General features: G+C 42.2%; 1 protein-coding gene across 6 annotated transcripts in view; it reads right to left on the bottom strand.

Annotated features, from left to right (window-relative positions):
* The window catches only part of YIPF1 (Yip1 domain family member 1), a 38991-nt gene that overhangs the window by 12126 nt on the left and 12134 nt on the right, over positions 1 to 14731 (bottom strand). For all 6 annotated transcript variants that reach the window (XR_001886097.1, XR_001886096.1, XM_017874544.1 and 3 more), the window contains 4 exons: positions 14622 to 14709; positions 6978 to 7094; positions 2264 to 2430; positions 1710 to 1892 (listed from right to left, as the gene is read on the bottom strand). Coding sequence is in view for 4 of the 6 variants with exons in the window: in XM_017874544.1 (XP_017730033.1) it covers positions 1710 to 1892; positions 2264 to 2430; positions 6978 to 7094; positions 14622 to 14709 (555 nt within the window). In the remaining 2 variants the exon portion in view is untranslated. The remainder of the gene's footprint in view (positions 1 to 1709; positions 1893 to 2263; positions 2431 to 6977; positions 7095 to 14621; positions 14710 to 14731) is intronic.

The raw sequence follows: 14731 nt of genomic DNA, 5'->3' as shown, positions 1-14731 counted from the left end.
TACAGATATCATTTTATTTGACGCTCAGAACAATCTTGTGGCAGGAAATATACATGCCACAGATGAAGAAATTAAGATTCAGAGAGGAACAATAACATCTCCAAGTTCACACAACCAATGAGTGATAGAGCTAGTCTTCAGTCTGTGCTTATCTGACTCAAAAGCACATGCTCTCCCTAAAAAGACATCTACATATGAACCCAAACACTGTTTTAAATGTTGTTCACCTTAAAAGTAACTCCGCTTTCCCATATCTGACTTCATTTTCAAGCTTTCTACCTTTAAATTTAAAACTTTTAATTTCTACCTTTAAATTTAAACTTTAAACTTTCTACATTTAAATAAAACTTTAAATTTCAAAAATCTTTCTAGGTATGTGCAGAAAATCAGCAAAGGCATCCAAAACAGAATCCCCCACCCCAGCTCCCTAACCCTATATAGTCAGCCCTCCACATCCACAGGCTCGGCATCCTCAGGCTCAACCAACCATGATGAAAAATATTCTTTAAAAATATATAAGTAGGCCGGGCGCGGTGGTACGCCTGTAATCCCAGCACTTTGGAGGCCAAGGCGGGCAGATCATGAGGTCAGGAGATTGAGACCATCCGGCTAACCATGGTGTAACCCCGTCTCTACTAAAATACAAAAAAAAAATTTAAAAGGCCCGGCGAGGTGGCGGGCGCCTGTAGTCCCAGCTACTCGGGGCTGAGGCAAGAGATGGTGGTGACCCGGGAGGCGGAGCTTGCCAGTGAGCCGAGGATCGTGCCACTGCACTTCAGCCTGGGCCAACAGAGCGAGACTTCCGTCTCAAAAAAAAAAAAAAAAAAAAAAAAAAAATATATATATATATATATATATATATATATATATACATCTACATATATATGTAAAAAAACCCAATATGACAATAAAAATAACACACATTTTAAAAAACAGTATAATAACTATTTACATAACATTTACATTGCACTAGGTATTATAAGTAATCTGGAAATGATGTAAAGCACATAGGAGGATGTGTGTACACCATTTTTATATAGGGAACTTGAGCATCCATGCTTTGGTATCCATAGAGGGTCCTGGAACCAACCACACCCCTACAACCCCAATACTGAGGAACAAATGTATATAGACACTCATCCACCTCTATTTCCTCTGGTCAGACCCCAAATTCGAATCAGATTACTGAAATTAGGCAAAACCAAAGACTAAAGCCAAATTCTCATAATTTCACCACTTCCCATGTAGGTGAGTCTACTTAAAATGAAATTTTATTTCACAGAATCAATTTTTTTTTTTTTTTTTTTTTTGAGACAGGGTCTCTCGGTCACCCAGGCCAGAGTGCAGTGGCGTGATCTCAGCTCACTGCAACCTCCACCTCCTGGGCTCAAGCGATCCTCCCACCCCAGCCTCCCAAGTACCAGCTACTTGCGAGGCTGAGGTGGGAGGATCGCTTAAGCCACGACGCCCAGCTAATTTTTGTATTTTTAGTAGAGACGGGGTTTCGTCATGTTGCCCAGACTGGTCTCAAGCTCCTGAGCTCAAGAGATCCACCCACTTGGGCCTCCCAAAATATTGGGATTACAGGCGTAAGCCAATGTGCCCAGCCCATGGAGTCAATTTTAAAAGAACTGTTGTGTCTAACAGTTTGAGGTCTTTTAGCATTTGGATATAAAACACACCAAAAGAATATAGGAATGAACTCATACCAAGCAGCCCACAGAAAGCAGCATATGAAGCAACACAATTGTCACAATTGTGGCCAATGCAACTCGTCGGTTATCCTCACGAACAGCTGGCCAAAATGTCATTGCCAAGACAGATCCTGAGATGCCCAGGGCAATCATGACTAGAATCCAACGAACAGCTTTCTGGGGGATAATCCACAGTATCTGAAAGAAGAGAAAAGGAGGAGGGGAGAGTTCTTGGGAGGCATTCGTTCATTCCAGACACATATGTTTACAAAGGCCCCTGAGCCAATTGGCAGCTGGGCCCCCACTGCCACCCTGATTTTTCAGTACAGGCTGGAGGAACACCACCAGCATGTAGACCGAGGCATATACTTTTATAACAAAGGGCCCAAGATCCAGTGAAGGCACTTGGCTCCCCAGACCCCTTTCATGCTGAACTAACTTAAAAGGAGATTTTTCAGGAGCACATGAGTGTTACACTGGAAATAATGATGTTAGGTCAAATTCTTGGTTGAAGTTTCCACCAAGAACAGGGCATCACTCAGAATCTGCTCCCTAAGTGTGGTACTTACTGCGGTGGGGATATAAATGAAGAGGGAATATCCATAGACACACACAATCTCCAGAAATGAATAGGAGACGATGTTCATAACTTTGCCGTTTCTCCACATGAGGAAACCCCAGAGTGCTAGAGGAACCAGCCAAGCATAGGCATAGATGATGGTAGCTGCTATGGACACTGAGGATGACAGGACACAAGTTTCAATCTCCATCATGCCTTTAGTAGACTATCAGAGCACTTCCAACACCTTATTGTACTTAAATCCTAACATGTCAATCGACTTCACTGGACCATGGAATCATGTCTTACTGGTCTGTAATCCCTGAGCTTGACACAATACCTAACACACAGTAGGCACTTTAGAAATGTTTGTTGAATTAATGAACCTTTACCATTCGTCTTTGTGGTGAGGAACAATAGTCCCTTATATGGTTTTTATAATTCATTTAATAACTAACAACTAATATTATTAAACAGTTGAACTATGTAACTGAAATAGTTCAGAGGGCCACACTGCAAATGTTTATATATAGGAGATATTTCAATCAAATAAAAACCGACTATCCCCTTGGAAGAACACGTTCTCTTCCTTGGTATAACAAGAGCTGACACTGACTCCTTTAGCAAACGTATTAAAAAGCCCTGGGTGGAGATTAACTCACTCTGCATGCTCTCTAGAGTTCCTCTGTCTCTGAAATTGGGAGATGTAGCTCACTGATTAACTGCTTGAAATATTCTCTAGTTTTACTTTCTTCCTTAAACAAATAATTCTGCCACTGTGGCAAAAATGCTACTGAATAGAGCCAGGCGTGGTGGCTCATGCCTATAATCCCAGCACTTTGGGAGGCCGAGGTGGGCGGATCACAAGGTCAGGAGATCAAGACCATCCTGGCTAACACCGTGAAACCCAGTCTCTACTAAAAATACAAAAATTAGCTGGGCATGGTTGCGGGTGCCTGTAGTCCCAGTTACTCGGGAGACTGAGGCAGGAGAATGGTGTGAACCTGGGAGGCGGAGCTTGCAGTGAGCTGAGATCGCACTACTGTACTCCAGCCGGGGCAACAGAGCGAGACTCTGTCTCTTAAAAAAAAAAAAATGCTATCGAGTGGCTCCTCAGAACAGCAACATTCTGCATATCCATGTACATCTCTCCTCTTCCTCTAGTAGCAGCATGCCCTGGAGGATTCCCTTTCCCTCTTCTGGAGTGGAGGGTCATAAAGTTATGGGTAAGCCATGGCATCAGCCCTTGCTATATGAAATCAGCAGGTAATTCACCTAATGCATCTTGGCAAAAACAAAGGCACCCCTAACAATTATAGTCAGACTCTGGTTAAGACATGAATGCCCAAAACTGTTTGAGCTCCCAGAACAGTTTTTTCACACTGGGAATTGCCTCATTAGGCCAAATGTAATTCTGCTGATATACTGCCTTTTTCTTGGATAACTAAGGGAAGAGGAGGGAATTACTCCCATGGCTATAGCTGTCACTTACTGATCAACTACTGGGCATCAGGTATTACACTCGGTGCTTTTTTGAGAGGCAATGTAGAATAATGGTCAAGGGCACAGACTCTGTATGCAGACTCCATGGGTTCTAGTCCTAGGAAAAGTAACTCTGGGGGTAAGTTACTTAGCCTTCCTGTCTCAGTTTCCTCATCTATAAAATGGGAAGAAAAATAATATACTACCTTCTAAGATTAATAGGAGAATTCAATGAATAAAAGCAGGTAAGAACTGTTCTAAGTAGAAGAGTGATCGATAATAAATGCTCAATCAAGAATTAGTGTTTATTTTGTTAACTAATATGCAGCTACATTTATTTCATACAATCTATATCGTCATTTTAGAGATGAGGAAAAGGGGTCAGAGAAGCTAAGTTGTTTGGTCAAGGTCACATAATTAACAAGTTGGTAGAAGCAGGATCTCATCTCAGATGTGACTCATACTTTTTACATGAAATGGAAAAATGTTTATTGATAGGGTCAATGACCACTTTACCAGTATATACATCACATCACTTCCTGATACTGGGATGCCCAGTCAAAGAGGATAAGAACAGATAAAGACTCTCCTGAGTTTCCAGATCCCCAGGCAAAGTGGGTCACTCCTTCTTCTATGTCAATATACCTACACTTATCTCTGATATAGAGGTTAATATGTTTACATTGTAAACATATTATTGCTCTATTGCTGTAAACTGTTTACAGCAATAGTCATTTACTAGCTTTCTAACCACTGAACTACTTGAAGGCAGGATCTACATCTCATGGTTAATATTTACTGAGTTAAACTCAAATCAAGGTTATTTGATAGAGTTGGATTGAATCCAAGTCTGACTCCATGATGGACAAGAAGGGAAAGTGGGCATGGAAGGTAGAGGGTAAGAAAAGAAGAAAGGATACATTCTTTCTCTCTCTCTCTCTCTCTCTCTCTCTCTCTCTCTCTCTCTCTCTCTCCCTCCCTCCCTCCCTCCCTCTCACCTCTCTCTCACACCTCTCTCTCTCACACACTCACACACACAGACACACAGGCAAATACATATCTTTCTATGCACATACATTGGACTAGTTGAAGGCAGGGTTCTATCTCATGGTTAACATTTATTGAGTTAAACTCAAACCAAGGTTACTGGATAAATAATGGGATTGAATGAATACATGTGTACATATTTGTGTGCGTGCGTGTGTGTGTGTGTGTGTGTGTGTGTAGTAATAGGTAATGTTTATTGAACTCTTTTTGGTACAAACCACTATTCTAAGCTTTTCATATATATTAACTCTTTATTCTCACAATAGTCCTGTAAGATAAATATTATTATTTCCATTTCACCAATGAAGAACCTGAGGCTAAGACAGATGAAATAGCTTGCCCAACAGAGTAGAAACTAGTGAGTGGTGGAGCTGGAACTGAAGCTAGCAGTCTAGTTCCAGAACTAATGCTCTTATCCAGGCTACTTACAGCCTCCTGACAGCAGAGCAGGCAGGGAGGGAGCCAGGGAACCGAGAAAGTGGTACAGGTCAATCTCCGACAAAGCCAAACCCCCTCATTTGGGGGCAGCTGTCACCTGCAGGTCTCTAAAAGCTGTTTTGTTTTTTCTTTTAAGTATCAATACCGACACAAGAAAGGACGTTTTAAAACAAGAATGTCATTCACAAGCCCATCCCTGGACACATTCATTTCTGCATTTTCCCTTCCAGTCTTTGATCATTTACAGACCTCTCTCCCTTTTTTTTTTCCTTTTTTTTTTTTTTTTTTTGAAGCAGAGTCTCTCTCTCTGTTGCCCAGGCTGGAGTGCAGTGGTGTGATCTCGGCTAACTGCAACCTCCGCCTCCCGGGTTCAACTGATTCTCCTGCCTCAGTCTCCTGAGTAGCTGGGATTACACGCACGTGCCACTGTGCCAGATAATTTTTGTATTTTTAGTAGAAAGGGGGTTTCACCATGTTGATCAGAGTGGTCTCGAACTCCTGACCTTGTGATCCACTCACCTCAGCCTCCCAAAGTGCTGGGATTGCAGGCGTGAGCCACCGCACCAGGTGTCTTTTTTCTTTTTTTTTTTTGAGACAGTGACTCGCTCTGTCACCCAGGCTGGAGTGCAGTGGTACAATCACAGCTCACTGCAGCCTCAATCTCTGGTCTCAAGTGATCCTCGAAACTCAGCCTCCTGAGTAGCTGGGACTATAGGCATGCATCACCATACCCGGTAACTTTTTTTTAGTTTTGGGTTTTAGAGACAAGGTCTCACCATGTTGCCCAGGCTGATCTCAAACTCCTCAGCTCAAGCAATCCTCCCACCTTGGCCTCCAAAAGTGCTGGGATTACAGGCATGGGCAACCATGCCCAACCCAGATTTCTCTTCGACAAAGTTGCTAACAGAATAGGCACCAGTTTGGAATAAGTTACGAATTTTCCACATTGCTCTAGGTGCTTTCTGATTGGCAATTGCAGATGACCCCAGCTAGCTGAGCCATCACAACTTAAAACAATGTTTCCATTGTCTCCAAAATGTGGATAATACAAATAATGCCACACAGGAGACCTTCATGCACACCTTTAACTTATTCTGTACCCTTGTCTTAGAATATATTCCAATTGTGGCCAAGTGTGGTGGCTCACACCTGTAATCCTACCTAGCACCTTGGGAGGCCAAGACGGGAGAATCACTTGAGCCCAAGAGTTTGAGATCAGCCTGGGCAACATAGGGAGACCTGTCTCTATAAAAAATGGAAAAACTAACCAGGTATAGTGTTGCATGATCCCAGCTACTCAGGAGGCTGAGGTGCTAGGATTACCTGAGCCTAGGGAGGTGGAGGCTGCAGTGAGCAGTGATTACGCCACTGCACTCCAGCCCAGACAATGAAGTGAGATACTATCTCAAAAAAAGGGGGGGGGGAATAAATTGCAGTTGCTATTGGGCCTTGATTTATAGCTTTCCCAAAGATTATGTGGACTCATAACATTGTGAATGTATTTAATGCCACTGAGTTACACATTTAAATGGTAAATTTTATGTAACATATATTTTATCACTGTAAGAAGAAAAAGATTATGTGGATTTATATAGATGGGTGGTAAGCTCATCTACACATTTGAGTAGATACATTGAACCCTAAAACACAAAAGCAGGGCTACAGCACCTAGAGATGGGGCCCAGGAGCTCAGGGGGTAAAAAGAACTCAAAGCCAGAAACTCACAGCATTCCAAATGAGTCAAGCTATTCACCGACCTTTTCGGAATTCGGGCACATAATGGTATGTCTTCTCTCCCAGATGGATCAAGAAGTTGGAAAGATTCCCACTAATTGCTATGGCAAAGACCAACGTGGCACATATCCAAAAGGGGCCTGCAAAGGAAACCAGAAAATTCAGAAACAAGAAAATGAAGCACAAGCCTTTTACATTCTTACAGAATTTCTTATCTTCCTCTTGTATTCATGTTAGCAAAAGAAAATGAATTTTCTAGATGGGATCAACACTTGCTTAAAGGAAATTTTCTTTTTTCAAAGGTCAACCACAACTCAGTAATTAGCTGCCTTAAAGAAGGTGGGGGGTTGGTATTCCAATCCAAAGGCCAAAATGCCTTCCACAATTAGGTGAATGAAGACACTGATTTGTGTATAGCTTCTTTCATTGGAGGATCACCACCAACAAAGAAAATTCACAGGCTTTTGTTAAGCCTTCCACCAGAATACATGAAGTAAAGATTACTTCCCTTATCTAAGTGCCAAATGTTAGCATCACAGAAAAAGAAGTTAAATCAGACAGAGCTTCTGCAGCATACAGAAAGAGCAGGGCAAGCAGAACACATGAGGGCAGAGTCGATTAAACCTACCAGTTCACCACGGTTGTGTTGAGTGTGAGTGTGTGTGTGTGTGTGTGTGTGTATGCTTAAGGCTTTTTCTTTTTTTTAATGAAAAAATAATACAATGCACTATATACACCTACTATGTACCCACAAAAATTAAAATAAAAAATTTTTAAAAAGTAATACATGTATATGGTCCAGTGTTTCAAAAGGTACAAAGAGAATATGGAGAACAGCAAGATCCACTCCCTCTCTGTGCCCTGGCTCTGTATCGTCCCTCCCTAAAGCTCACCAAAGTAACCTGTTTCTGATGAAAACTGCCAGGAATATTCCACTCATGTATATAAGCAAATGCATATGTGTGTATGTGCACATTTTATACAGATAAGATACATACGTGTCCTCCTGTGTACCCTGCTGTTTTCACCTTAATATAGCCTGGAGAGTCTATCACAGCTATTCATAAAAATCAGCTTATTCTTTTTTAATGGTTTTAAGATATAATACTGAGCAGATGAGTGGACCATGTTTTGCAAATCTCTTTCATTATTTGCATGATTTCACGAACACTATCCTTGTCTCTCCCCATCTAGAAAAAGTACTATGTGGAACAAATACAACCTTTAGATTGAGAGATTTTAACAAATTGCATGAATTTCATTTTTCAATTTCACTAATATTTTGCAACACCCTTTGGGATAATTTCAGGTACCCTGACACGTCACAAAATTATGAACATTACTGTCATAGGGGACATGACTAGCAGAAACAGATTAGTACTTTTCAAAGCCAAGCACTGGCTTCTGAATGTGGGAAAAGGAACATAAGCAATCAAAAGGGATGCTTCAAAAAAGTCACCAATATCAGCTCTCCACAAACTGCCCCTTTACTCACTAGACTGAAAGCTCTCTGCTGTAGCCAAGGACTAAATTTCACAGTGTTATTCTGAGTGCCCACACATAAGAGTGGCAACATGTGCTGGGCAGGAGACAGAGCCAATGAGCAACGTTGAACAGGGATGCTCAGCATCCCAGGGGGAAGGGAGAGAGGGGACAGCAGGGCTTGTCCCTTCAGATTCCCTGGGCCCAGTGTCTGGATCAAAAAGCCTCTTGCTGAGCCCAGGGAGCCCTGGGGAGGCCCCTCTCCTGCAGACGTGGTGAACGGCTCCCAGTGTGCCTTCTGCCTCTTTGAATCCTGCCTCCATCATTGGGCAATGCTGAGCTGAGCCAGTTTTCTCATCTGTAAAATGAGTAAGGTTAAAAATGGTTGTATCTATTGGCCGGGCACAGTGGCTCATGCCTGTAATCTCAGCACTTTGGGAGGCCAAGGCCGGCAGATCGCTTGAGGTCAGGAGTTCAAGACTAGCCTGGCCAACATGGGGAAACCCCGTCTCTATTACAAATACAAAAATTAGCCAGTCATGGTGGTGGGAGCCTGTAGTCCAAGCTACTCGGGAGGCTGAGGCAGGAGAATGGCGTAAACCCGGGAGGCAGAGCTTGCAGTGAGCTGAGATCCGGCCACTGCACTTCAGGCCGGGCAACAGAGCGAGACTCCGTCTCAAAAAAAAAAAAAAAAAAAAAAAAAAACCACAAAACCCCTATAGCCAAAAAGCTTTATTGAATGAATGAATAAAACTGACCATGTGTTATAGATGAGCTGAGACCATCCAAGCATATGACCACAAGTGGCCAAAATACTAACTTACGATACCCATATAACTAGAAAACCAAGAATATCATGTACTCTCAGTCATTATTTACTAAGTACCCACTACCCTCTACTGGGGACACGATGATGTGCAACAGAGACACAGTCACTGCCTCTAGTGCATCCATGCACTCCGGGGAGACAGTCAATAAAATATCTAATCTCAGAGGGTAGTACAGGGTGCCTATGGGAGCAGATAGGGAGGGTGCAAAACCTAGAGAAAGGTATGTGTAAGCTGGGATCTAAAGAAGAACAGGAGTTCAACAAGTGAGGACTGAAGAGAGGTCCAGGAAGAGGGAACAGCAGGAGCAGAGACTCTGAAGTAAGAGGTAACAGTTTGAGGCCAAGTTTCAGGTCAGGAGTAGCCAGAGATTGAAGAGATGGGCCAGAGTCAGATCATGAGGGGTCTTAGAAGCCCTGTTGAGTTAGGAATTTATCTTGAGGGCAACAGGAAGCCTGTGAACTGGGCCTGGTGGCATAAGCCTGTAGTCCCAGCTACTCAGGACACTGAGGTGAGAGGGTCACTTGAGACTATGAGTTTGAGGCAGCAGGGAGCTATGATCATGCCTCTGAATAGCTACTGCACTCCAGCCTTGGCAACACAGCAACACCTCATCTCAAAAAAAAATGATGGGGATGGGGGAGAATGCAGTGGCTCACACCTAGCTCACACCTATAATCCCAGCACTTTGGGAGGCCGAGGCAGGCAGATCACTTGAGCTCAGGAGTTCAAGACCAGCCTGGGCAACATGATGAAACCCTGTCACTAAAATATTAATTAATTAATTTTTTTAAAGGCAGGCTGGTATGGGAATATATTTATACTAATTTGAAGACTTGTCTAGCATTCTCTAGCTGCCCCATGCTCTAAGTTACCTAACAACTCTGGCACAGGAACAGTTGGAGAAACAGTATTTTCAGGTGGCCTGAAAGGTCCAACACCTGCGCACCCACTACCTCTATGTGGCCCAATGCTCATCCTTGGACACAAGCAAGAAAACCTTCCCAACCCTCAGCATTTTTGTCCCTCTCCTATTATCATCCCTCTCCCCGTTTGCAACTCTTCAGTGAACCTCCACTGCTTAAGGACAAAATCCTAATTCCTGAGGCTGATATAAAAGGCCCCAGGATCTGGGCTCTGTAACTTCTCCAGCTACCCCCAGTGGAAGGCTAGACTCCAGAGACATACGACACCCACTCATCCCAGGACCCGCCATGTTGCTTCATACTGCCTTCTCCCTGTTTCTTGCCAAATTCCTACTCTTATTATGGGCTGGGGGTGGGAGAGAGTCTTAATTTAGGTTGTATTTATAATTAAAATTTCATATTATGCATTTTAATATTATGAATTATTTCTAACATACAGAAAAGCACAAAGAATAACACAAACACTGGTTACCTATCATGTAAATATTTTTGGGCCAGCCGTGGTGGTTCACACCTACAATCCCAGCACTTTGGGAGGCCGAAGCAGGCAAATCATTTGAGGTCAGGAGTTCGAGATCAGCCTGAACAACATGGCAAAACTTCGTCTCTACTAAAAATACAAAAATTAGCAGGGTGTGGTGGCCCATGCCTGTAGTCCCAGCTACTCGGGAAGGCTGAGGCAGGAGAATCACTTGAACCCAGGAGGCGGAGGTTGCAGTGAGCCAAGATTGCACTTTTGCCACTCCAGCCTGGGTACCAGAGTGAGACTCCATCTCAAAAAAATATATATATATATTTTAATGGTGTCATTCTATTTATATCCTTCTACAACATGCTTTTTTAAATCATTGTGCTGAGATTTATCTGTATTAAAAAAACGAAATATTTTTAATGGTGTCATACTATTTATATCCTTCCACAACATGCTTTTTAAAATCATTGTGCTGAGATTTATCTATATTTATGCTTTTAGCTCTCGTTCATTTTTTAAAGCTACAGAATTCCATGTATGAATACAGTAGTATAATGTATCCATTCTCCTGCTGATGGATATCTCGGTTGTTTCTAAATATTTGCTATTACAAGCAATACTGCTACAGTTAATAATATTCTTCTATATGTTGTCCCATATATATGTGAATTCCTCTAAAATTATCTACCTAGGAGTGAAACTGCTGAATTATAGGGTATGAGCATCTTCAAACTGCTCCAATTTGTGTACCAGTTACCTGCCCACCAGTTACATACCCACCATCCAAAAGTTTCCACTGCTCCATATCCTTGACCACACTTAATATCAATGTTCATGAAATCTGACTTAGCATGTGTCACTCCTGGCTTGGTGCAGTGGCTCATGCCTGTAAGGTCAGCACTTTGGGAGGGTGAGGCAGGAGGACTGCTTGAGGCCAGGAGTTTGAGGCCAGCCTGGGCAACATAGTGAGACCCTGTCTCTACAAAAAATACAAACATTAGCCAGGCATGGTGGCACATGGCTGTAGTCCCAGCTACTCATGAAGATGAGGTTGGGGAGGATGGCTTGACCCCAGGATTTTGAGGCTGCGGTGAGCCATTATCGTTCCACTATACTCCAGCCTGGGCAACAGAGCAAGACCCTGTCCCCAAAAACAAAAAAGTATGTTACTCCTCTGTCCAAACCGTCCAATGGCTTTGCATTCAAGCAAATGCCAGAGTCCTCACTGTGACTTATGAGACCTTACCTGCCCCTCCACAGTCTCTCTCACTTCATCTCCTTCTAGGTCCCCATGTTCACTCTCATCCAGTCCCAGTAGCCTCTTGCTGTTCTTTGAACGTACTGGCAAGCTCTTGCCTCAGGGCCTTTGCACTTGCTGATCCTTCTGTTTCAAGTGCTCTTCCCTTAGATCTATCTACGTAAATCACTCCCAATTACTTCAGGTCATTACTCAAAATTCACCCTTTTAAATTTTCAAATTCACACATTTATACAAACACTTCATGTCCTTCTCTCTCTGCTCTTAAATTTTCACCTAAGCATTCATTACTAGAAAACTATATATTTTACTTTTCTTTGCTTATTGTTAAGCTCAGTAAATTACAAATTGCCTAAGGGTAGAGATTTTTATCTCTTTTCACTGCTGTATCTCCAGTACTTAGAACAGTAAAAGCTCAATGTTTGTTGAATGAATTGAATGAATAAATGAAGACAAGCCAAATTGTATATGTTTACTAAAATTATGAGCATAAATAATCTTATTTTACTTTTTATTTCCCTGGTTGCAGGGAGGGCTAAGCATCTTTTCATATATTTATTGGCCATTTTTTCCCCAGAGTTGCTTGTTATTATTCTTGTAATTTGTGGGAGTTTGACATATATTCTTATTTCTCACTGTTTGTTAGTTATATGCATTGGAAGTATGTCTCCTGGTCTGTGGTTTATTTTTTTACTTTGTTTATGGTTTATTTTGTTGTGTAGAAATTTTAAATTTTAGTTGAAATGTAGTCAAAGTTATCAATCTTTTCCTTACATTCTGTAAATTGTCATCTTTTTCTTAACTGCCTTCCTCTAACCTCCACCCACAACAAAACCTAATCCTCTCTGCTGTCAAACACTTCACCTATATTGTACCTTCTTCTTTTAACCATGTCTATGAGCTAATGAGGCTACTAGTGTCACAGAAAAGAAGCAAGCCTTGGATTCAAGCCTTGGGTTTCTCATGAGAGGCAGCATAGCACAGTGATGAAAAAATGGATTATGAGCTACAGTGTTGATTTGAAAATTGAGCCCAGCACTTATTAGCTGTATCATCTTAGGCAAGTTACTGGACCTCTGTGTGACTCAGTGTCCTCATCTATAAAATGGGCATAATAATAGTATCTGCCTCATAAAGTTGGATCTGTCATAAGGATTAAATGAGTTAATATAAGTACTGCCCTAATAATACTGTCTGGCACATAATAAGCACTATATGTGTGTTTGCCATTATTATTGCTAACTCTGTAACTACGAGCAAGTTTATCTCCTTAACCTCAGTTTTCTCTTTTGTAAGATAAGGCCACTTTAGAGTATGGGAAATAAAATAGCATAAAATACTAAAATAGTGCTTATCTCCACGCTTGGCACTTATAAGGTATTCAACAGATGTTAGTGTTCTCTCTTCTTCCTCACTGGGGCTGGGGACTATGGCCTTATCTTTAAATCCTCAGCCTCTAGCACAGGGCCTAGCATAAAATAAGGTGCTAAAAATTGTTTAAGCACCTGCTGTGTGCCAAGGCCTCTGCCAGGCACTAAAGACACTGACACACAGAGCCTGCCCCTCAGGATGTTCTCAGGCTACAAGTAACAATGAATGAGACAGACAGAGACACCCGCTTGACAACCCTCAGATGAAAAGCACAGGCCAATGCAATGGTTTTCACACCAGGCTCCCTAGAGTCCATACTTAAAATCAACATATATGACTGCTTTACTATTTATCATTTCGGATTGAGCATATATATCAATGATCCTCACTGAGCATCGGCTTCCTCATTTGAAAAGTGGGGATACTTTGCAAGGGTTGTTGCAAGAATGAGATATGATCAAGTACACACACAGTCTCTGGTATAGCACCTGGCACATGGACAGCACTCTCTTCTCCCCTCAAACACAGGCCACTGCTGGGGCCTTTTCCTCAGGAGTACTGGGTGGACCTCTGAGTTTTTCTCAGACAGCATTAAGGTCAGGGATGACAACCATCCCTGGCCCAATTCTGTTTCAGACTTCCACTGCTGGTGACCAAATCCTAAAAGGAGCCAGCTCATCTGAGGGCAGAGCTGGAACTCAGCATATCAATGAAAAAGTGTGAGAATACCTTCTCCTCCAACATCAAATGATCCAACCTCCACTTAGTCAAAGTGACTAAATTTGTCCCAAGTTGTAATGTCATTTGAAGAATTTTTTTTAAAATTATTTTTATTTTTATTTTTTAGTAGAGACAGGGTCTCCTTATGTTGCCCAGGCTGGTCTCAAACTACTGGGCTCAAGCAATCCTGTTGCCTCGGCCTCCCAAAGTGTTGGGATTATAGGCAGGAGCCACTGGCCACTGTGCCAACCCAGCCTGTAGTAGAGACAGGGTCTCGCTATGTTGCCCAGACTGGTCTCAAACTCTTAGTCTCTGGTGATCCTCCCATCTCAGGCTTTCAAAGTGCTGGCATTATAGGCATGAGCCACCGCACCCAGCCCCATTTAAAGACCTTTGAAAGATATACTAGTACTTGTAATGATGACATGGCACTAATATAACACATAATTGTATTTCTCCAAAATTATTTCCAAGAGTTGCTACTGAAGTTCAGAAGAGTCAAATAAAACATGGCATGCCCCACCAATAGTGCAGTTCTCCACGTTTCCAGGCAACCCTCACACTCACCCAAGTCAACTGAAATATGGTAAACAAATCAGTACTACACATACCATAGAGATCTGGATTGCTGCGGATATATAACCTCACAAAGTTTTTCCCGGGTATTGGCAAAAGAGATCCTTTAATTCTGTCAAAGACCTGGAAAACAACATAGCAGTAA

The sequence above is a fragment of the Rhinopithecus bieti genome, unplaced genomic scaffold, assembly GCF_001698545.2.
Source record: "Rhinopithecus bieti isolate Rb0 unplaced genomic scaffold, ASM169854v2 scaffold_7684, whole genome shotgun sequence".
In the NCBI taxonomy this organism is placed as follows: Eukaryota; Metazoa; Chordata; class Mammalia; order Primates; family Cercopithecidae; genus Rhinopithecus; species Rhinopithecus bieti.
Note: the sequence above shows the minus strand (reverse complement) of the source record. Positions and strands in the feature narration are given on the sequence as shown.